Here is a 24,322-nt window from a genome sequence, read left to right as displayed (position 1 = left end):
AATGAAACCCAACATCAAGAAAACAGACTTGCTCAACATCAAAAGCGAATTAAGCGCCCGTCTTCTCGATAATTGCATTGAACCTTGCAAAGAGACCTTGTTTTGATAGTAAGCTGCAAGCTAACCTGGAATTCCGACTGTCATCAGAGATCAGCAAAAGCCTTGAGTGCCCTCATCAAATTAAGAGAAACCTTGCTGTAAATTGCTCTGTTAAAACAAAACTCCAAGCATGCACTGGTTTTATCGTTCCAATCGTTACCTATGCCTCTCAGGCGTGGTGCCCAAAGAGGCAAAACCTTCAGGAGATTGAACATATCCAAAAAGTGGCAACCAAATGGATCGTGGCAACAAATGCAGCATACAAAGACCGACTCATAGAGCTTATTTTATTCCCCCTCTGTCTTTACATCGAAATGCATGACTTACTTCTCTTACTTTCGCTCCTCAAAAATCAGTATGACGTAAGAGTTCAACCTGAATCTGATGAATCTACTGACACGACGCGACAAGCACAAAGAGAGGAATTCAAAGTTCAGAAAAGTCGACTCCGTAAAACTTACGACAACGTTTTTTCGACGAACCAAAATACGTCTGTACAAGGACTGCGGATTGATCCTGATCAGAACTACACTGAAAAGAATCAACCATCATTTCTTTGAAAAATTCTTCAACGTAGACAAGTGCACATGGAAACTCATGTGCAGATTTGGACACTGCAATGCACTCGATAAACTAAAACTAAAATAAATTGGATCTTGTAAATGGTTGCAAACCCTTGAGCTGATTGCTCAAAATCCTTTTGTACTACTACTACTACTAAATAATATTGGCAGATCTTCCAGTCGGAGAGAAACTCTGGCTGGCTTGTTTTTTAAATTTCTTGACGGGGCTTATAATTGAGAGAGGGATCCAAATCTCTTTGTGTGATTTTTTTGACACAGAAATGATGCAAGAATCTAGTTTTTGCAAACTGCTTTCAGTTGAGTTAAAAGCGTTTCAACTAAAGCCGTCCAGAGTTTAGGAATACAGAAATTCATTAGAAACAAAAGATCGGAAGTTTGTCGGGAAAGTGAATATCTTGAAGTTGTCCTATTAAAACGGCGCTGTACATATATCAAATGAAAATCTATCTGAAATTTAATGTATCACTTTAATACTAATAATAACACAAGATTTAGGGAATAACCAAGGGAAATTTTTAAGTTCCCAAGTCAAATTTCAGTTCGTCAAATTTCAGTCATTCAGTTCGTGTTTTTTGATGTTTCTACAATCAGCGCAGTTGCATGTCAATCGCCAGGAACACATCCATCTCGTTGAAAGTGCGGTTGAAATAGCTTTGATACGCCGTCGAGAGTTTCGTCTTGTAATTGCAAAGCTTGGCCACATCCACACAGAAATACTGTCCAAAGAGGTTAGCCAAAGTCGTGGCTCGCAGCCAAAAGTCTCCTTCTTGCTTGCTCCTCTTAATTTTTATTTCTCTGCACTTGTATTGTACTGATGACTTGTATTGTACTTATCTTATCCATCTTAACAATTTCCACTTCGGATTTCCAGTCTAGACGAAACTTGTCGTTGACAATTGCAATAAAGGTTAGTAGAACATGTAGCTCATGATAGAGCGACACAGGAAGTAGTTTCAATTATTTGGAGTCTATCTTTGTAGCCAATTGGGCAGTATATTAAATTCCTTTTCGAGGTTTTCTTTTGTACGCTCTCGATAATTTTCAGGTCGTTTTTCGAAGCTTTCCACAAAATTGCTCCATAGAACGAAATCGGTACGATGTAGCCCTTGTAGAGATTCAAGCATGTATAACTGTCTGCTGAGTCACAGATTTTACATCTGATCAAATAGAAAGCTTTGTCGGCTTTACCGGAACGGAATTCGGCCTTTGAAGTCCATGATGCCTATGAGGCGTAAATCTTTCCGAGTCGCAAGCTCAACACCCCCTATGCGAACTGACGCGTCACCCTTGAAGATCATTAGACATTTGAAAAGATTGAGCTGCATAAAATTCTCGTTACTCAACATCCACAGCCTAGCCGCGTCGATATGAAGCGTTACTGAGCTATCAGATACAACTTTAAAGTCGTCAGCATAGCCAAAGCATTTGGACATTAGGCAATTTGAGATCGTTTATAAAAAGGATGAAAAAGATAGGACCGAGTACGGACCCTTGGGGGACACCACTATGAACAGTAACTTCTTCAGATTTCCACTCTGACTCTGTCTTCTATTAGTCAGATAGCTTTCAATAAGAGCGTATACACCCCCGGAGAAACCGTAGTAATAAAGTTTTTCCTAGAGTTTCTCATAGCATAGTACATCGAAAGCCTTCTGGAAGTCTAAGTAAAGTGTAGAAAGAGTTTTACTGTTTAACACGGAATGGAATTCATTCAGAAACATCATCATCTGGGTTGTTGTGGACCTCTTTTGACAGAATCCGTGTTAATCGTTAGACAGGACATCTTCTGTAACAGCATAAAATTTTTCGAACAATAGCTTTTCCAGGACCTTGGAGGTGCAGGAGAGAATGCTAATTCCTCTATAGTTGGAGATATCTTGCTTATCTCCACTTTTGTAGATGGGCACGATCTCCGCTGTTTTCCAAACATCTGGAAACACATGTTATTTATAATAGTATTGAAAACAATTTTCAGCGACTTGGAAAGAACCTTTGCCATTCGCTTCAGAAACACGTTGCCTAATCCATCTGCTCCTTTAGCCTTCGTGGTGTCTAGTTGCTCACGTACATTTTTGATATCATGCTCAGAAAAGTGAACTTCGTGCAGTCGTTGCAAGTTCCTTTTGCTAATATTTCTTCTATAAGTGCTCTTAGAGAAAACAGACTGGACGTTGGTATTGAACAGTTGTGCTTTAGCCAAGCCGTTGGAAGCCTGTGTAGTCTCAAAATACATTTGAGAAGGTAAAGTGGTTTGTTTTTTCACTGATCTGTGATTTTTTTTGGATGTTTTAAGATGCCACTGTGAAAAAGATCTTTCGAAGCTGAGTTTATCCTCTTCAAGGCTGACTTTCAAGTCTTCTGAAACTTTGCGAGCTTTGTTTTCAATCTTGGTTTATGGGAGGTCTTCTCACGAGTGTTCTTCACCTTTATCAAGTTAGAACTTTGGTTGGAAACCCACGGAGCTAGTTTCATGCGATGTTTTGCTTTCTTTGGAAACGTTGAGCTCATCAGCTTAAAAAACCATTCGTACCAGTACTAGTACAACACTGACATCACTAAAACAGTACGGTTGAGATTGACATTCGATAATGCTTTCTTCCAACGCCTTCCAATCTCCTTTGTCAAGTGAAAAAACAAAAATCGCGCTTTGTTCTTTTTACACTGCTTCTGTAGTAGCTCGATGGTGTAACTGACATTATAAGCTGTATGGAATATGGCAGATGATCTGTCTTAAATGCCTGGTTCAACTTGTTATCCATCGTTAGGTTATAAACACAATCGGGACAGTTAGTCAACACAACATGAGGTTGCCTTGAGCCTTTGTTTATCAGTTGGGTGATGTTGTTCTGCAGTAGAAAATCCAAACCTTGTTTCTCATCTGGATCAGTGGAATAGCTTTGTATCCATTTTGTTCTACTAAAATTGATGTCGCCAACTATGAACACTGCTTTGTATTCCACCAGCAAAAGTTGACTAAACAAATAATTCACTGATCTGGATTATGACGATAAACACTTAATTTTGGAGAGCTATTCAGACAACACAATGCGAAGTTTTCGCAATCGTTTTTTATTTTCAGGACAATAGCATCTTGAATTAAAATCTCCAGCTCCAATCTCTCTTGATTGATCTCAGGTTTGACTGCAATCAAAACACCACCATGGTTCGTGGCTGAGCTGCTTTTAGTGGGTCTATATTGGCAGTGGATGATGTAATTGCCATGGAACAAACATGAGTCGGGAATATCATTTGTGAACCAGCTCTCAGTCAAATAGACAATGTCATATTGACTGGTTATCTGCAGCGCATTGGAAAAATTTAGCCTTCGTTGGATGTCGAATACTTCTACGTTTCATCATAATTGTTTCAGAATCTAGTCAATTCGAAGCCTCAGTTGACTGGGCCTTAATTTCCAACTATCATTTTTTTCTGGTATAGTTTGAGGTCTTTTATTCGAAGGTTTCTTCTCAGTTCCCTCGTCAATCAGTTTTTTTGCGGCGTCTCAAGGATTCAAGCTCGAGCCTAGCTTCAGAAGGAGTCAATTCGCGGCTCACGAACACTTGTCGTTCAAAACTTCTCAGTTTAGCAACTGACGACAGAATGAGTCGTTTTTCCCAGACATTAGACACTTTCATTATTATAGTTCGAATTCTTTCGCTTCTGAATGTCCCTATCCTTTTCAAGTCGACAACTTGTGCTTTGACGTCAAGACAATTGAGAACCTTCAAAACTTCATGCATGTCCTGCTCATGGAGATATCTTGCATTGTCTTCTGCTCTCCATTTTATCCGCTATTGTTTTTTAAATGCAGTTTTGCAGATAAATTTTAGTCTAATGAAAATAAGAAAATGAAAAATGTCGATTGTATGACTTTTTAACTTTTTATTGAAATCGGCGTTCTTTTTAAAATTATAGATTTAAACTATAGATTGTATAGCGGGCATAAAGTCGGAATTTTTATCTAGTAGTTTACGCTCCATTTGCGATTTGGTCTAAAACGATCAGTTATTGCCGTTTGCTTGTAGTTTATCAGAATGATTCGTTTTTTCGGAATGATTGGTAATCCAATTAAATAGAAATCGTAGATGTATTTCAGTGAACTTTATTAAACCGTTCTTCAATTCGTTTTTACCTGATGTATGTAACGCCAGTCGCTGGATTTCAATACGCTGAAGTCCGCCGAAATTGTGTATTTTTTTACTTCAAATTTTTTTAGTGGTTATAGTTGTATATAATAATCTCTAATGACATCATTTGAAACCCTCGGTAGTAAATTTAGTTCACCCCCCCCCCCCAGACTGAAGCAGGTTGCGATAGATTTGCGCGTGCACTCGTCATTTGCGGTTATGTTAACCAATTCTCCGTCGGTAAATTGGCTCAGTGAGTGAAATTTATCGAACCAATTACATCGCAGCTCTCGAAAATAAGCCCAAGAAGCGTAATTGACTATATTATTGTGTCTCACTTAAATTACTATTATAAATTGTTTAACTTAAAATATAAAGTTTTGTATTATTTGAGAAAGGCTTTCATCGATGGTGATATAAAGCAGAAAAAATTAGTCAATTGAGAGAAAGCCCCTCCACTAAAAGCGTAGTAATTTAACACGGGGCAGCAAGTCAATTCCTATATACATGTATATATTTTGACAGTAGTCAGACATCAAAGCGTCAGAGATCATTTACGATTTAAAGATAAGATACCTAAGAGGAATGAGAAATTTACGATAGTAAGATGAAGAAGAGGAATGAGAAAAGGTATACACATTGATTTTCAATCGTGATTGCAGTAAGATTTATGAGATCATTTAAGACAACAATTTCCCGTCTTCTACTTTGATTCCAATGGAGGCTATATCCATTGATAATCTCATCCCGTTGTTGAGAACATATCTCTCTTCATTGATATCTATTAAAGCAGTTGAACTGGGGCAAACAATTTTTGTTCCTGTTACCATTCATCTAAAGACTTATTATTAATTAAGAAATGGATAATTAGAACTAAACTTATAATCAACTAGTTGAATGTCATAAAACTAAAAAGTGGAGAAAAATGCTTTAAGTCCATCAATTGTATTACCGAGTGAAATCTTTCTTCCTAATTAGATATGACGTCGTAATGATGGCCATGGGCTCCCGTTTTTGCTTATTAAAGTTTTTATAATTTTCCGGATTTACAACATCCCGACTGTTTTCCTGCGATAAGCAGAATTTCATTTCTATTTGAAGTTTAATTTGAATTTTATATATGCTCGGATTCTATAATAACTTATTTTCGTCATTAAGTGGATACTCGAGAACAAGCGTGAACGCAAGTTTCCTTTTTATTAAAATTATAACTAGTAAATTGTAATCATTGATTCGACTCACGAAAATTTAAATATACGGACTAAGGGATACAAAAATGGTTGTTTTTATGTATAGTCGCTGCTGGTATCGAGCAATTGTTTGTTCTTCGTCTTTTTTTGTGAGCAATTCAATAACTGTTGGTTAATTTTTGACTGCAGAAATGTTTCGACTGTGGCACCTTTTCTCCTCAATGGGTCAGTGTATCATATGGCATCTGGATCTGTCTGGAATGCTCTGGCAAACACAGGGGCCTCGGAGTACACATCAGTTTTGTCAGGTATGATGGCATTTTGTGAGAAAGCTAAATTAAATTGGGTTCAAACATTATAATGGTGAGTTTAAGCCTCAAAATTCTGTTGTATCAGCATGTTTCGGATGTCTGATTGAGAGAAACAAACGAATCTTTTTAATCCCCTTTTTATCCTTAGAAACTTACTGAACAAGTATCCCCCTCTTATCTATTGTAATTGGAACATTGCCTCCTTTTTCCGCTGAGGTATTTCTTGATCTAGATATGTCACTGCTTAGAGCTCATTATGTTTTGTAGATCGACGACAATGGACAAGTGGAAGGATGCTGAGTTAGAAAAGATGAAGGTGGGTGGCAATGCAAACTTCAGACAGTTCCTCAGATCAGGCAGAAGTGATGGCATCACAGACAAGAGCCCTTTCGCACAACTATACGCCAGCAAGTCAGCAGCCCTCTACAGGGACAAAGTCAGTCAAATCCTTTTCTGCATCTCATCTTCAGTTTTCTTAAGTGTTAAATTTGTACACACTATCTTAGTTATCAAGCTTAGGATCAATAATAAGAAAGTAAGTTGATGGAATCACTTGACAAAGAGCTCATCTGTCGATTCGTCCTATTTAATTGAGATTCAAAATATCTCTAGAAGCATCCACAGAATCCGAGGCAAACTTCGTAAGTTGACTTTGAATTACCAGTTATCTGGAGGGGTAATTCTTATAATCAAGTAATACAAGATACACAGTCGGGTGGGTTGAAGCCAAAGGGTTCAAATCAAAGGGTATTTGGCTGACGTGCATTTTCTGATATTGTTCTGTTTGCTAGTATCTCAGGTCATAGTTTTAACATTTCTAGATTTAGGACAGTTGCCATTATTTTTGAAGTCATCTTAATTTTTTGGGCATCATTTAGCTTCCGAAGCTCATTTTTGTGTTTTGATGTAATGCTCAGATTTTTTTAATTTGCCGACGCTTTCCTTTCAGATCGAAGTTTTGCTATTTTTGTGTATCTGGGTTAGTAGCAGTTGTCTCCGAACGTATACATTTCAAAAAAGTTGACAATGTGCATTTTCAAAAATTTATTTAGGATTTTCGGCGTTTAGGATTTATGAAACGAGCTTGAATTGGTGTTTATTAATAGCCGCCGTCAGCCTCTCAAAGGGCTATTTTTAGGCGCTCTCCTTTTCATTACAATTCAAAGAATTTGAATTGTATTGGGGCGCTGTCTTTTAAGATCTGTTCACACTTATTCATGATTTTTGAAATCAAATTGGAGTAGTGATTTTGGTCACGCCGAAACAGGAAGTGGAGTGAAAAAGCGAGTGCTTCTGCGTCATGAAATTTCTGTAATCTAATTTTAAACCAGTGAGAAGACGGTGTTCGAACAAAAATTCGCTTTCTTCGATATTAAGATAAAGAAGAGGAATGAGAAAAGGTAAATCGAGATTGCAGCAAGATTTATGCATTCGCTTTCTTCGATATTAAGATAAAGAAGAGGAATGAGAAAAGCTAAATCGAGATTGCAGCAAGATTTATGAGATCATTTAAGACAACAATTTCCCGTCTTCTACTTTGATTCCAATGGAGGCTATATCCATTGATAATCTCATCCCGTTGTTGAGAACATATCTCTCTTCATTGATATCTATTAAAGCAGTTGAACTGGGGCAAACAATTTTTGTTCCTGTTACCATTCATCTAAAGACTTATTATTAATTTAGAAAGGGATAATTAGAACTATTCTTATAATCAACTAGTTGAATGTCATAAAACTAAAAAGTGGAGAAAAATGCTTCAAGTCCATCAAAAAAGTTAACAATGTGCATTTTCAAAAATTAATTTAGGATTTTCGGTGTTTAGGATTTATGAAACAAGCTTGAATTGGTGTTTATCAATAGTCGCCGTCAGCCTCTCAAACGGTTATTGTTTAGCGCTCTCCTTTTCATTACAATTCAAAGAATTGGAATTGTATTGGGGCGCTGTCTTTTAAGATCTGTTCACACATTCATGATTTTTGAACTCAAATTGGAGTAGTGATTTTGGTCACGGCGAAACAGGAAGTGGTGTGAAAAAGGGAGTGCTTCTGCGTCATGAAATTTTTGTAATCTAATTTTTAAAGTAGTGAGAAGACGGTGTTCGAACAAAAATTCGCTTTCTTGCTTTGATTATTTGTTCACATGCGGCAATTTCACTTTGATTTTTACTGTTTTATCATTTTTTTGGATCGGATTTTTTTAAATGGTTTTTGCAATGCATTCAATGTTCATTTTAGGCCTAGTGTTTTGTTTGAACCAAATTTCCATTTCTTGCTAGTGGTTTTTTTGTTGTCATGCGGCATTTTGGCATTGATTTTCTGTTTTTTTAAATTTTTTTGGTCTGATTTTTTGGAAATGGTTTTTTCCAATTCACTCATATTCTGTTATAGGTCTAATTTTTTGTTTAGTCATTGAAAATACTTTGAATTGTACGTCAGGACTTGTCCTGCTACTTTTCTTTAATTCGCTTTACCTTTTGATTGCGTTTTTCGTTTTACACAAGTCACGATTAAGCCCGGCCATTAAGTCATTGCATTAGGCTCTCAATGTTCATTAGTACTGTTATTAACTGATATTAGTATTAGGCTTAATACCCTGCAGTTTAGAAGCTGAAGTAAGTATAGGTTTACAATCTAACTGAAACTGCACACTGAATTTGAACAATTTTTGAAACTTAGGAGAAAGTTTTTGTTAATTTCTATCTCTTTTTCCTTTTCAATCCCGATGTGCGTCTAGGGCGTCGACGCTGGCTATTTTCCGGTAATCTGTCGGCTATGTTTCAGTTTAAAGAACAACACGTTTTCGATTTAAGTAATAGACAATGTAAGGTGTGATTAGTAGGCTTTAGTTTCCGAGACAGAATGAAAAAATATTTTCCTAATTTTCTCAAGCTGTTTGAAATTCAGAGTTTTTAGCATTTGTTTGGGTCCTGTTGGTAGTTTTTGATGAAGGTCTTCGTTCGATTGAAATTTCGTGTGGCCATTGGACTTATCGAATTACTTCAAGCTTGACTTCTTGATTTTTGATTGATCCAAATTGCTCAATTGGCAACAGTTTACTAACTAAAGGTCGAATCAAAATACGGCTGAAGTGATTTCTTTTAAAGATTTAAATAGTTTTTTGCCTATGTTAAGCTATGATAAGATCCCCATAAGTCCCTCAGTGAAGTTACATGCGGAAGTAGGCTAATACTGCTCATAGTCCGTTCTATGAGAGCAATGCGTCTGACTTGTGTGTTGTGTGCTTCCTAAATTCCCTCAACCAAAGATTGTAGCAAAAAATGTATTTGTCTTTTAGTCTTCTTCAGCCGATTTTTTGCGTGATCGATTTTTGTCTAACCTTTTTGACTCTACCTAACAATTTAAACCTCTCCTCCAGCCCTCTCAACTCAACGCCTACGCTTGATCCCCCAAGCCGCTCACCTCCTCCTAAGGCTAGCAACCCAAATCCCCAACTGGCTACTACCAAAGCCAACTACTCGGTTGGTTATTTTTTAATGTTTGTTCTATGCTTGTGAGCACACCGTCAGATTGATTGATTTCAAACAACGGGCTACCCAAGTTGACTCCGAATGGTTATCTTTCAAGATGATAAGTCGTTCAAAAGCTTCAAAGATTTCCATTCGCTGTGCCATGCATGAAAGTTTGTAGAACCTTTATTAGTCCAATGGTTTTCTATGATCTTTTGCGTAACAGTTTTTTCGTCCTCAAAAACGAGATAGACAGGTAACACTCGAAGAGCATTACGTTCTCCTTCAGCATTTTGGCTAACTAGACACTGGGTATGCGATTCACCAAAACTGATTTTGATACATAAGTTCATGGCTTGAAGGGTGGTTCTTGGAGTTTGACGCTCTTCGCTCCTCCCCACCGTGTTCACCCCACGTCCTTTCAATTAGGCTAAAGACAGTCTCTCTAAACCATAGCTAGCTGCTGACGAGGCGAATACTCGCCATTCTGTGGACAGCAATTCGTAGGATATCAATCTTTTTTTTATTTTACATTTTGATGTATTTTTCATATTGTTGTATTTTCCACTCTTTTTCAGCATTACCTGTAGCGACAAATCAGCACTTGCCTTGCAGTAAAATAAATAAATAAGAAATTGGTTCGTCTTTCCCAAAAAAATGTGGCAAGGCGTTGTTCGTCTTCTATAGTTTGTAGTAATTAAGTCATCCGGCCTTCTTTACGACTTGAGGAGAAGTATTGGTATCCTAAAAAGTATTGGTATCCTAAAAAGTATTGGTATCCTGTTTTACTAGACAGAAATACTTTGCTGAGCGAAATGGAAGACGTCGTTAAAGCTCTGAATTCTAAATTTGTGAGTTTGGCTTTACCTCGTAACGACAAGGTTTCTACAATTGTCTCAGATATTGCGGAAAATGAACACAGCTTCTTTCTTCATCCTCTAGCTTTGGTAGAGCTTGAACGTTATGTAGTTGAATTGAAAGATGGAAAATCGTCAGGCCTCGATGGACTCTCTGCCGAAATTGTGAAGTCTAGTCTTCCAGTTCTCTTAGAACCCCTTTTGTATATGTTCAATCGCTCCTTGAGTGAAGGTGTTTTTCCAGAATGCCTCAAGACAGCTAAAGTTTTCCCATTGCATAAAAAAGGCTCAAAATGAATATTGACAACTACCGCTCAATCTCTATACTCCCTGTACTAAGTAAATTGCTTGAGAAAGTCGTGCAAGACTTTTACGCAAGAAATTTAACATTTTCTACCCGAAGCAGTTCGGCTTTCGATCAAAATACTCAACTATCCACGCCTTAGCCCATACCCCGAAACGCTCCGTGAAAACCCAGGTATTGAATATGTTTCCATTCTCCTGGACTTGCGTAAAGCCTTTGATACTGTGAATCACACACGTCTTTTATCGAAATTGGAGATTTATGGCGTTCGTGGTGTTGCATTAGATGGGTTCAAATCCTATTTGTCAAATAGATTACAGTGTGTAGAACTTTCTTCAATCCGATCTCCCTTTTTACCAGTGACCTGTGGTGTTCCCCAATGATTAATTTTGGGTCCGCTTCTGTTCCTTATCTATGTAAATGATCTACCCAATGTTTCTTCCTTTTTAGACACCTACTTGTTTGCAGATGATACAAAATGTCTATATACCTGTGATGATGGTGAAAAATCAAAGCTGAACAATTAACTGAACAAATTGTTTGAGTGGAGCAAGAGAAATGAACTTTCACTGAACATTTCGAAAACTCAAGTTCTGCAAATTCATTGAAAAAAGGATCTCACTTTAGAATTAGACGGTGAATTGTTGTTTAAATAGCCGCTTGTTACCTATCTCGGAATAAAGATAGACGAGAGGTAGGTTCAATTTTACGAGCCATTTTCAGGGTTTTGTAAAAAAAAGTTTAAAGCATTTTTTCATTATGTCGCGTTTGCGACACCTTGTGAGTCGTGTCGTTGTAATACGGTATTAAAATGTTTACATGAAACCTGTCATACAATATGGTGTATTGATATACGGTTGCACTCCGCGCAACCGTTTACTTCCAATTTACTTGCAACAAAAGCAACTACTCAGGCTAATTTTCTTGAAGCTCAAGGTATCATTCCAGTTCACTTTTCGAAGATTCAGGAATACAAAACATCTATCATAATTATACGTTTGAATAGTTAAAATTCTCCCTTTTTTCGATCAAGCAATTGCAACCGACTTGCTACCTAAACAATATCTTCAAAAGGCAGCTGAAAACTTCCATGGCTACCCGGGCTACAACGTGTGGCTTGTATGAAGTTCCCGCAGCAAAATGTCTGAGTGTCAGGCATTCTCTAAGATATAGCGGAGCCAAATTACTCAATACGCTAGTCAAAAATGATGGCTTCATAGAATACCTTGATGTTTCAACAGCCGCGAGCAAAAATCAGTTCTTTAAAACTTAAGCTGAACTTCAGACCTCACTAAGATTAAGTGATATCTGTTTCAATACAGAAGTATGTTAAGAAAAATAGGTAAAGAAGTCAAACGCGGTCAATGCTCTGCACGTTTAATTCGGGTCCTCATAATAAAAGGTGATTCACCTTTAGGAGGGTCCTCTCTGATCCATCTCTGATTCTTCTAAACTCTTCACGTAATTTTAATTTTATGAATCAGAGAAATTAATTTTTTTTTCTTTCTTTCCTTTCTTACAGGTTTTTTTTAGCTGCAGCAATTTCGGCAAGACTTGAAATTTTGCTAGACTTAACTTTTCCTTGCAGCATTAACTTCCGCTCTCCAACGTTGTAGCTAAATTACTTACGCATGAGAATTAGCAACTGTCGGTTCAATTCAAGTTTGAAAAGTCATTTTGAGATGTGTTCATCTCATAAAAGTCCTCCTCCCTATCCAAACTACAGACTTCACCATCCCAGCCCCACCCCCCAACAATCGTCGCCTGCCTGCCCTCGCACCTCCACCTCATTACACTCGAAACGAAACCCCCAGACGCTCTATAACCGCCCCTGAGTCCTACCCCAAACCTACTTATCCCGGTTTACCACCCCTGTTTTCCTCCAACCACACCCCCTAAGTTAGGAATTCTGTCTTCATTTTGTGATATATTCTATAATTTTTTAGACACTTAGTTTTTCTTTTTCTTTCTCTTTGTTATTTCTTATTTAGGTTACCTTAGTTGAGATTTTACTGCGCGACTCTTAGATGCATTTCCGGTATTCTACCAGATATGTTTGTAATGCTTCCGTCTGAAGCTTGTAATGTTATCATAAAACAAGTAGGGCCCGGGCCATTAAATGGTTGAAAGTTTTTTGGAGCGTTACACCTTACTAGTCTCTAAGTATTCGATTCTTTCAAACTGTTTTTAGGAGACATAAATTTATATCTTCTGTAGTTTGAAATCTGATTACTCGTTCAGTTAGACCCCCTTCAGTTATCACACCCCTCAGCACCATTCCCCCGTTCACTCTCCTCCACCTGGCGCTATGGCCCACCGTTCAGTCACCATCCCAGCCCCTTAATCCAGCATGCCCGCCAGTCGTTTGAGAGAAATTCGTGCGACGTTAGTCGGTTAGGTTTATCTGCACAGCGCAAACAATTGTGTATTCACCACACCAAACAACTCAAAGTAAGGCACTCACGCTAACGCTGAATAGTTTTTGCGGTTCTTGTTTTTAATGTTGCATTGTCGTAGATGTTTTCTTCAGATCAGTACACTTGCCAGTGGCACACCCTGGTTTGGCTAACTAGACACTGGGTATGAGATTCACCAAAACTGGTTTTTATACATAAGTTCGTGGCTTGAATGGCGGTTCTTGGAGTTTGACGTTCTTCGCGCCTCCCCACCGTGTTCACCCCACGTCCTTTCAAGTCTCTCTAAACCATAGCTAGCTGCTGACGAGGCCAATACTCGCCATTCTGTGGACAGCATTTCGTAGGATATCAATCTTTTTTTTATTTTCTATTTTGTATTTTTCACATTGTTGTATTTTCCTCTCTTTTTCAGCATTACCTGTAGCGACAAATCAGCAATTGCAGTAAAATAATTAAAAAAGAAATTGTTTCGTCTTTCCCAAAAAAAAGTGGCAAGGCGTCGTTCGTCTTCTATAGTTTGTAGTAATTAATAGTCATCCGGCCTTCTTTACGACTTGAAGTATTGGTATCCTAAAAAGTATTGGTATCCTAAAAAGTATTGGTATCCTGTTTTACTAGACAGAAATACTTTGCTGAGCGAACTGGAAGAGGTCGTTAAAGCTCTGAATTCTAAATTTGTGAGTTTGGCTTTACCTCGTAACGACAAGGTTTCTACAATTGTCTCAGATATTGCGGAAAATGAACACAGCTTCTTTCTTCATCCTCTAGGTATGGTAGAGCTTGAACGTTATGTAGTTGAATTGAAAGATGGAAAATTGTCAGGCCTCGATGGACTCTCTGCCGAAATTGTGATGTCTAGTCTTCCATTTCTCCGAGAACCCCTTTTGTATATGTTCAATCGCTCCTTGAGTGAAGGTGTTTTTCCAGAATGCCTCAAGACAGCTAAAGTTTTCCCATTGCATAAAAAAGGCTCAAAATGAATATTGACAACTACCGCTCAATCTCTATACTCCCTGTACTAAGTAAATTGCTTGAGAAAGTCGTTTACGCAAGACTTGAATGTTTCTTCTTGAAATTTAACATTTTCTACCCGAAGCAGTTCGGCTTTCTATCAAAATACTCAACTAACCACGCCTTAGCCAATATCACCGAAACGCTCAGTGAAAACCCAGGTATTGAATTTGTTTCCATTCTCCTGGACTTGCGTAAAGCCTTTGATACTGTGAATCACACACTTCTTTTATCGAAATTGGAGATTTATGGCGGTCGTGTTGTTGCATTAGATTGGTTCAAATCCTATTTGTCGAATAGATTAGTGTGTAGAACTTTCTTCAATCCGATCTCCCTTTTTACCAGTGACCTTTGGTGTTCCCCAAGGATAATTTTGTGTCCGCTTCTATTCCTTATCTATGTAAATGGTCTACCCAATGTTTCTTCCTTTTTAGACACTACTTGTTTGCAGATGATACAAATTGTCTTTATACCTGTGATGATGGTGAAAAATCAAAGCTGAACAATTAACTGAACAAACTCTTTGATTGGAGCAAGAAAAATGAACTTTCAGTGAACATTTCGAAAACTCAAGTTCTGCAAATTCATTGAAAAAAGGATCTCACTTTAGAATTAGACGGTGAATTGTTGTTTAAACAGCCGCTTGTTACCTATCTCGGAATAAAGATAGATGAGAGGTTCAATTTTACGAGCCATAGTCAGGATTTTGTAAAAAAAAAAGTTTCTAAGCAGATTTTCATTATGTCGCGTTTGCGACACCTTGTGAGTCGTGACGTTGTAATACGATATTGCAATGTTTACATGAAACCTGTCATACAATATGGTGTATTGATATACGGTTGCACTTCGCGCAACCGTTTACTTCCAATTTAATTGCAACAAAAGAAACTACTCAGGCTAATTTTCTTAAAGCTCAAGGTATCTTTCCAGTTCACTTTTCGAAGATTCAGGAATACAAAACATCTATCATAATTATACGTTTGAATAGTTAAAATTCTCCCTTTTTTCGATCAAGCAATTGCAACCGACTTGCTACCTAAACAATATCTTCAAAAGGCAGCTGAAAACTTCCATGGCTACCCGAGGTACAACGTGTGGCTTGTATGAAGTTCCCGCAGCAAAATGTCTGAGTGTCAGGCATTCTCTAAGATATCGCGGAGCCAAATTACTCAATACGCTAGTCAAAAAATGATGTCTTCATAGAATACCTTGATGTTTCAACAGCCGCGAGCAAAAATCAGTTCTTTAAAACTTAAGCTGAACTTCAGACCTCACTAAGATTAAGTGATATCTGTTTCAATACAGAAGTAGGTTAAGAAAAATAGGTAAAGAAGTCAAACGCGGTCAATGCTCTGCACGTTTAACTCGGGTCCTCATAATAACAGGTGAGTCACCTTTAGGAAGGTCCTCTCTGATCCATCTCTAATTCTTCTAAACTGTTCACGTAATTTTAATTTTATGAATCAGAGAAATTTTTTTTTCTTTCTTTCTTTCTTTCCTTTCTTACAGGTTTTTTTTAGCTGCAGCAATTTCGGCAAGACTTGAACTTTTGCTAGACTTAACTTTTCCTTGCAGCATTAACTTCCGCTCTCCAACGTTGTAGCTAAATTACTAACGCATGAGAATTAGCAACTGTCGGTTCAACTCAAGTTTGAAAAGTCATTTTGAGATGTGTTCATCTCATAAAAGTCCTCCTCCCTATCCAAACTACAAGACTTCACCATCCCAGCCCCACCCCCCAACAATCGTCGCCTGCCAGTTCTTGCACCTCCGCCTCATTACACTCGAAACGAAACCCCCAGACGCTCTATAGCCCACCCAGAGTCCTACCCCAAACCTACTTATCCCGGTTTACCACCCCTGTTTTCCTCCAACCACACCCCTGAATTAGGAATTCTGTCTTCATTTTGTGATATTTTCTATAATTTTTTAGACACTTAGTTTTTCTTTTTCTTTCTCTTTGTTATTTCTTATTTAGGTTACCTTAGTTGAGATTTTACTGCGCGACTCTTAGATGCATTTCCGGTATTCTACCAGATATGTTTGTAATGCAATTTTTCGCTTAACGATTTTCCGTCTGAAGCTTGTAATGTTATCATAAAACAAGTAGGGCCCGGGCCATTAAATGGTTGAAAGTTTTTTGAGAGCGTTACACCTTACTAGTCTCTAAGTATTCGATTCTTTCAAACTGTTTTTAGGAGACATAAATTTATATCTTCTGTAGTTTGAAATCTGTTTACTCGTTCAGTTAGACCCAGACCCCCTTCAGTTATCACACCCCTCAGCCCCAATCCCCCGTTCACCCTCCTCAACCTGGCGCTTTGGCCCACCGTTCAGTCACCATCCCAGCCCCGTAACCCAGCATGCCCGCCAGTCGTTTGAGAGAAATTCGCGCGACGTTAGATGGTTAGGTTTATCTGCACAGCGCAAACAATTGTGTATTCACCACACTAAACAACTCAAAGTAAGGCACTCACGCTAACGCTGAATAGTTTTTGCGGTTCTTGTTTTTAATGTTAATCAGAACAATAAGTGATTGTTGAAAAGTCACAAAATTTGTTAGTGAAGTTTTTCTTAAATGAATTCTTTTTGGCCGAGCTTTTTTGACTTTGTGATAACTCAGCGAAATGGTAGAAAGTATTAAATAGTGCTCTAAAACAAAACATTGGAAGACAAATGACATTGAGACAAGTTCGAAGTCTTGATACCTACCGTTGCATTGTCGTAGAATCCTGAGTGATGATGATTTCTTCAGATCAGTACACTTGCCAGTGGCAGACCCTGGTCGGAGGAGACGTCCCCTGCCCAGAGCTACGTGCCCCAGAAGACATCAGCAGGTGGAGGAGGGGGACTGAAAATGACCAACAAGAATGGAGTTGCATCTCTTCAGTCTCAACAAAACCAACAACAGGACTTAAATCTCGATAAGGACAATTTGGAAGATTTCCTCAGCAGGTGTGGCATTGATTTCCGAAGGGCTTCATTCTCAATCTTGAAAGATTTCTAGATTTATTGTTGAACTAATAGTCCAGCACACTACCCGTGGCCTCCCAATTGTTTTAGGAATGATTATAGAAATAGTAACAAGCTTAGGTATAGAAGAGGGTTTAGAAATTAATAATAATCTAATCAACCAAGCAGCAACTATAGATCTGCTGATTACTTATATTAAGAATGGATTTTGTATTTGAGCCAAATTTTAAGGAAATAGCCATGCCTGTTTTGTGGTTCTCGGTCACAAGCTATTTCTATTCGCTCTGTTTTTGGTTCATAATAATTTTGAATGGCTTCACATGGCTGTGAGAGTTAAATTTGACTAGTATGTCAATTTGAATTGATAATTTTCTGATTTGTGTTTCAGTGAAGCTCATCTTAAGAGCAAGAATGATTACTTCGCTCGACTGCAGCAGGAAAATGAAAGCAAGAGAGAGTAAGTTCTTACCTTGGCAATTGCTCTCAAACTCGTCTGACCTATTTGAATTTTCGTCCTCAAAAATGGGATAAACAGGTTGCTACGACGCCGCAGATGGCATTAAGTTCTCTTAGAGCCTTTTTAATAGCCGCGAAGCGATAGCGGCTATTATTGGGGACATCGTGGTTTTTTACAATTCAAAGAATTTGAATTGTATTGGGGCGCTGTCTTTTTTTTTAAGATCTGTTCACACATTTTCATGATTTTTGAAGTCAAATTGGAGTAATGGTTTTGGTCACGCCGAAACAGGAAGTGGAGCGAAAAAGCGAGTGGTTTTGCGGCGTGAAATTTTTTCGCTCTAAATTTAAAGTAGAGTGAGAAAACGGGGTTTGAACAAAAATTCGCTTTCTCGCTAGTGGTTTTTTTGTTCACATGCGGCAATTTCACTTTGTTTTTTACAGTTTTTTCGATTTTTTTGATCGGATTTTTTTCTAAATGGTTTCCCAATCCATTCATAGTCCGTTCTAGGTCTAGTTTTCTGTTTAGTCAATGAAAATTCTTTGAATTGTACGTCAGGACTTGTCCTGCTATATTTTTTTTTAAGATCTGTTCACACATTTTCATGATTTTTGAAGTCAAATTGGAGTAGTGATTTTGGTCACGCCGAAACAGGAAGTGGAGCGAAAAAGCGAGTGGTTTTGCGGCGTGAAATTTTTTCGCTCTAAATTTAAAGTTGAGTGAGAAAACGGGGTTTGAACAAAAATTTGCTTTTTCGATAGTGGTTTTTAGTTCACATGCGGCAATTTCACTTTGATTTTTACAGTTTTTTCGATTTTTTTGATCGGATTTTTTTCTAAATGGTTTCCCAATCCATTCATAGTCCGTTCTTGGTCTAGTTTTCTGTTTACTCAATGAATGTTCTTTGAATTGTACGTCAGGACTTGTCCTGCTATGTTTTTTTAATTCGTCGTCTCCACCGATGATTCTTACGACCTGACTTCTTGGAATTGACTTCAGTGACTTCTATTGCTTTGCAGTTAAAATTTGTGTGTCTGACGTCATTTCTGCTTTTAGGTCAATTGCGTGACTTACCTCACTCACAAAAATTAATTCTGAACTCACTTATGGAACTTTAAATTTTATGAACATAATATAGTGTGCATCTAAGTAGTGCCAAACTTATATGCCCTAGTTCTTGAGTATTAGTCTTGAGCTTTTGATTTCGAATATCAATTTTGAAAAAAGCTCTCTTAGCGCTTTTTCCCTATAGACTGTATATGTAAAAAAATTGACAGTCCGAACCTAACCCAAAAAGTAAATTTGTTTCAATTCATGGAAGGCCACAAGCGTCTATCGCGGCTATTTTCCGGCAATCTGCCGGCTATGTTTCAGCTTTCTTTCAGCGGTTCTTAATTTTAAAAAATTTGACCCCCAGGCGATTTAGAGCCCCTTCTCGTCCAGTCGTCCAGATCCCCCACAACCCTCCCGCCCCCCCCCCCCCCCCCAATCGCGTGACCCCCCCCCCCCCCCCCCCCCGCTTCGCTTGACCCCCCCTTCGCTTAATTCTCTCACACCGCCCTAATGTCAGCATGCCTAAGCCACAGCTGGCTACTACGGAAGCCAACCGCTCGCTGGTCGTTTGAGAGCAATTTGCCCGACGTTTGTCGGCTTTGTTTCAATTTTATTTCAATGTCCACTTTCAAAATTTTCTCAATTTTTTCGAAGAAGTTAGTTCTAGCGGTCCTTAATAGTTTAAGCATTCAACTGAATTAACAAAAATTTGGATTTAGCCCGTTTCCTTAAAAGAAATTTGCACGGAGTGTTGCTATTTTAATCTTGATATATTTTTTTATTATACAAAATTTGATCGCATCTTTTTTTGCTCAGTTCTTCGCTAGAAGAAGCAAAAGTTTATGACGCTTTAAAGATTTTTATGGAAAATACTCAAATTGCGTCAATTTTATTTAATTTAATGGAATACCAGAACACTTAATATTTAGAGAATCTATGAAACTAAAGCGGACAAGGCGACTCGGTAATATGCAATTGCACATAAGATTCCAACCCCGCTCATCCACAATTTTGGCATGATTGTCTACCAAATGAGGAACATAGAAAAACCCAAAAATTCAAGTATTTAATTTAAAATTGGTGTATGAACAAAAAGATAGCCTCCAACAAATAACTCAGCGGTGGAGTGAATAATGGTGCATTAGATTGATGAGATGTGCAGTAAAATCAAACAACAACAAAAATTAATTACATCAAAAACTTCATGTCCGTTTTTAAAATTAAAACTTAACAACAAAGTCAAAATAGCGTCAGATAAAACTGATATTAAACAAAATAACTTTTAATTTACCAGAAAAGATATGGGACTACGCTTGGTAACAATTAGACAATAAAGAACAAAAACAGTAAAGTAGTAAATTTGCTTATTTTTTTTTAAAACAATTAATTTCATAAAGCAATGAAAACCATTAGAAATCAACTAAAATATCCCATAGGTGTACGATTACCAATTCTTCTATAGAAGGAATTAAGAACTGTCGGTATTCAATTTTTAATGCGGTTACAAAAAGAACAACAAATAGACAAAAAAATCAATTAAAACTTGGCAGAAAACGCTTTCGAAATCGTAAAGCATTACTCTGGCCATCAAATTATGTTCGATTGCACTTTCTGCGAGCACTGATAATGTATTATGTAACCTCTCATTAATGAAGCTAGGTAACAAGTAGATAAAAATGAAAAAAAAAATGCAAAATTAAGTAACACTTAATTTTTTTGGAAAAAAATATTTCCAAAGACATGAACGCCATTAATTACAGAGTGAAATAATTAAATAGGTTAGTTTATTTTTCCAAAGCAAGCCCTTGAAATTATCCAGAATATGTCTTACGTCTACAAAAAGAACGTCAAACATGACAAAAATCAAAAATTAATTTACTTTTTTTGTGTCGAAGCCAGTAAAGTCAACGAAATTAATTTTGTGTCGAAGCCAGTAAAGTCAACGAATTCTTTTAAAAAATTAAATTGTGACACCAATCCCTCTTGGATCCTTCCTTTGACAACAATTTTGTCATATTTGTCTTGTTATTAACGAGACTAGATAACAAACAGACAATTAAAGGACCAAAATTGCGAAGTTACAAAGTGTCTCTTTTCAATTTATAAAACAATTGTATTCAGTCATCAGCTATCTAATAATATCAGAATATCGGATCATCAATTCTTCCCTGAAAAGCCAATGAAACCGGTTCATTGTACTGGAATTTTCATACGACTAAAAAGACAAAGTAAAAAGGACAGTTAAAGACAAAATTTTAAAAATTCAAATTCTTCGAGAAAGTAGTGTCGAAGCCGTTAAAATCATAATCTATATCTATATGGATTTTAATATTATTAATTGTGACTTCTATTGAAAGCCAATAATGTGATATACGAACTGTTGTGATAATGTGACAAAACTAGAAAACGTGAAAATTGGGCAAATACCCAAAAATTTTTTTAAAAATTGTGAAATCTATTAATATGAAAGCCAGGAAAACATAACTTAAGTCGTAAAACCGCAATAAAGATTGAATTTGATTTCAATAGAAAGAAGAAGCATTCTTTCATTGCTGACGAATTGACCAAATTGGCAAAGTTCAATAAGTCATTATTTATTTTAAAAACAAAAACATTTAAAAGTCAAAACAACCATAAGCTTTCAAGTAATCAACTAGATACAACAATGTGGAGCTTTTTAGGAATCCAATTGAACTTATCATTAGTGAGCTTTGGTTTGAATTGTTCTGTTATTTAATTAATGTATAAAAGGTTTGAGTTTTTTTTATTAAAAAGACCGACTGATAACAATCTGAATTAGTTTGGATTATACCAGTCCAAGGTTGGTCCAGAACTAGCCCTGCTAATGTTGTTTGTCTATTGGGAACACTTAATCAATCGAATGTTCTAGATATCGATATTTTGTTAGTTAAAAACTCAAAAATAGATGCTGCGTTTTTGATATTCAACGAATAAATTTAGCCAAAAACGGCGAAGTTTTAATTACAAAGAACTCTCAACGGATTTTGAAGTAGAAAAGGCCACATTTTGAGTCTGAAAAGGTTGTGTTGGTGGTGTTTGGGTCTGTACCTCTTGTAAATTTAATCAAACTGGAATAAAGAAACTTATTTCGTGCTGTTTTTGATGAAAAAGTCGTAATTTTGAAATGTTTAGCCAGAATTTTTCACAAAAAATTAATAAAAATAGCCTAAATAAAGTTTTTTTGTCTTAACAAATAAAAATCCACAACACTTTCTAAAAAAAATTGCAAATTTGGCGAAGTTTTAGTCAAAAATTCCGGAAAATGTGATTAAAATCTCACCGGAATTCACTCTATTTTCTCAAAATTTAAACCTCGATAACTCTCTGTAAAATACGAAAATTAAAAAAAAATGTTTTTAATTCCGTATTCTACGGTGGACAAGCTTTCTAATGATACCAGTCTCAACTCTCTACGATGAATATATCGATCCGCCAAAACTGACTGAACAAAAAACCATTTGAGTATATAGTTCCTTCCCCCTCAAGAGGGGTCGGAACAAAAATCAAGCAACCAGAAATCATAAGTTGAATCGTGGTTTCACAATCATCATCTGTAATTGAAACCGCGGCATCTCATGATGAGCGAGCACTTAAAATTTGAGTCATATTTCAAAAAAGTTGTGGTTTTGGTATCCGTATGATCCATTTTGTTCTTGTTATTGTGGTTTTTGTAAATTGTGATCATTGAGAACTGGTGATCAAGTTCTCAATTGAAATAAGCAATAGATATATGACTTTCAAGATTGCTAGTGACTTCTTCGCTGAATTTGCATTTCAAGAAAGTCTGGTTCGTTTGTGTGGTGTTGTTGACGCAATGTTCTTGAAACGAATTCCGGATCTTTTCCGTTTGTGCCTCCCTCCCAGTTATAGAGCACGTGCCATTACAGTAAATCATCATGTAAAATCATGTAGGTTTGAGGAGTGACTTTTTTCAAAATACCTTTAAAGTGGAGTGAGAAATTGGTGTTTGAACAAATTAGCGGTTTTTGAGATGGATTTTTTTCCGGTGCGTCAATTTGACTTCTATTATCAGAGTTTCCTCTCCTTCAGTGCTTTTAAGACAGTACATATGTGTTCTAATTGAGCCTATTTGCCTTTGCTTGAATTCATTAAGAGGCAGCTAAAACTTTTTATGACTTTGCCACTATTTGTCATAAAATTTAATGAATTTTAGATTTTGGCCCTTTTTTAAAATTATCTGTTGTCTTATCTCTTAGTATCATCAATGATAGGTCTGATTGGTTGATTACGAGGCATTAAAGAATCTAATTAGTGGCTCGAGTTAATAGCTAGTGGTTTTCATGACTATGACACTCCTTTTTCTCAAAAATTTTGAGTGAATTTTTGAGTTCTGCAAGTATTTAGTGTACTTTTTGATGTCTAATTTATCTTCATTGGTAACACGTCTCTCTCTGATGCTGTTAGTAGGGGTTAAGTTTATCAGTGCTATTGTTTTTTGTTCAAAGCTAGTGCTTTCTATGACTTCGACACTAATTGTTTTCAATAATAATTATCGAATTTTTTGAGTTTTGCGAGTTTTTCTTTTCAACTTTGTCATCTTAACTCTTAGTCTCATTGTTGACAGGTCTCATTGATTGCTAAAAAAGGGTTCAATTAAAGTAAATCATTTCAGTGAATAGCTATTGCTTGTTTTGACTTATACGCTGGCTCATTTTTTCTTAAAAGAAGTGTTAGTTATTTTTTTTAGTTTTGATAGTATTTGTTGTACTTATTGCTGCCTTATCATTTAATCTCATTAATGACAGGTCTCAGCGGTGATCATTGAAGACTCAATTAATTGATTTTATTGTATCCTTCAGTAGCTGTTGTGTTCTGTCACTTTTATACTAAGTGTTTTCAAAAATTTTCAGCAAGTTTTTGTGCGATTTTTGGTTATTTGTCTTATCATTCAATATTATTAGTGAGAGGACTCATCGACATTCAATGACTGTTTGCTAATGAGAAATAGAGGAATATAGTTGGCAGTTTGAGTTCATAGCTGTTGTTTTTTGATGTTGATCCTGTCTTTACAAAAAATAAAAGTTTTTTATCTTGCTTGTTTTTGTTGTTCTTGTGTTGTTTTATTGCTTAGTCTCATTGCTAACAGCTCTCATTTGCATTCTAAAGCGGAATAAATGGTTGTCGGGACAAAATTTTCATACAATTCTTTGTATTTAATACAAATTTGTACAATTTAATACAATCTAATACAGTTGTATTTCGGGACTTGTCCTGTTATGTTTTTTAATTCGTCGTAGCCATGGATGATTCTTGCGAGCATTGACTTTTTCAATTTCAGTGACTTCTACTGCTTTGCAGTTAAAATTTGTGATCTTGACGTCTTTTGTGCTTTTAGGTCAATTGCGTGACTTAACTCACTCAAAAATTGACTTCTGAAACTCACTTAATGAACTTTTAATTTTATGAACATTTACTAGTTAAAGATCAA

The 24,322-nt window shown here is 36.7% G+C and overlaps 1 protein-coding gene across 2 annotated transcripts in view; it reads left to right on the top strand.

Moving 5' to 3' along the window:
- LOC142348818 (ADP-ribosylation factor GTPase-activating protein 1-like) overlaps window positions 1–24,322 on the top strand; it is a 112,473-nt gene that overhangs the window by 11,338 nt on the left and 76,813 nt on the right. For both annotated transcript variants that reach the window (XM_075400341.1, XM_075400340.1), the window contains exons 2-5: window positions 6,190–6,308; window positions 6,579–6,747; window positions 17,125–17,324; window positions 17,731–17,799. In XM_075400341.1, the coding sequence (XP_075256456.1) occupies window positions 6,190–6,308; window positions 6,579–6,747; window positions 17,125–17,324; window positions 17,731–17,799 (557 nt within the window). The remainder of the gene's footprint in view (window positions 1–6,189; window positions 6,309–6,578; window positions 6,748–17,124; window positions 17,325–17,730; window positions 17,800–24,322) is intronic.

The sequence above is a fragment of the Convolutriloba macropyga genome, chromosome 10 (assembly GCF_964194025.1).
Source record: "Convolutriloba macropyga chromosome 10, txConMacr16.3, whole genome shotgun sequence".
Lineage (NCBI taxonomy): Eukaryota > Metazoa > Xenacoelomorpha > Acoela > Convolutidae > Convolutriloba > Convolutriloba macropyga.
This window is presented reverse-complemented; position numbering and strand designations above follow the sequence as displayed.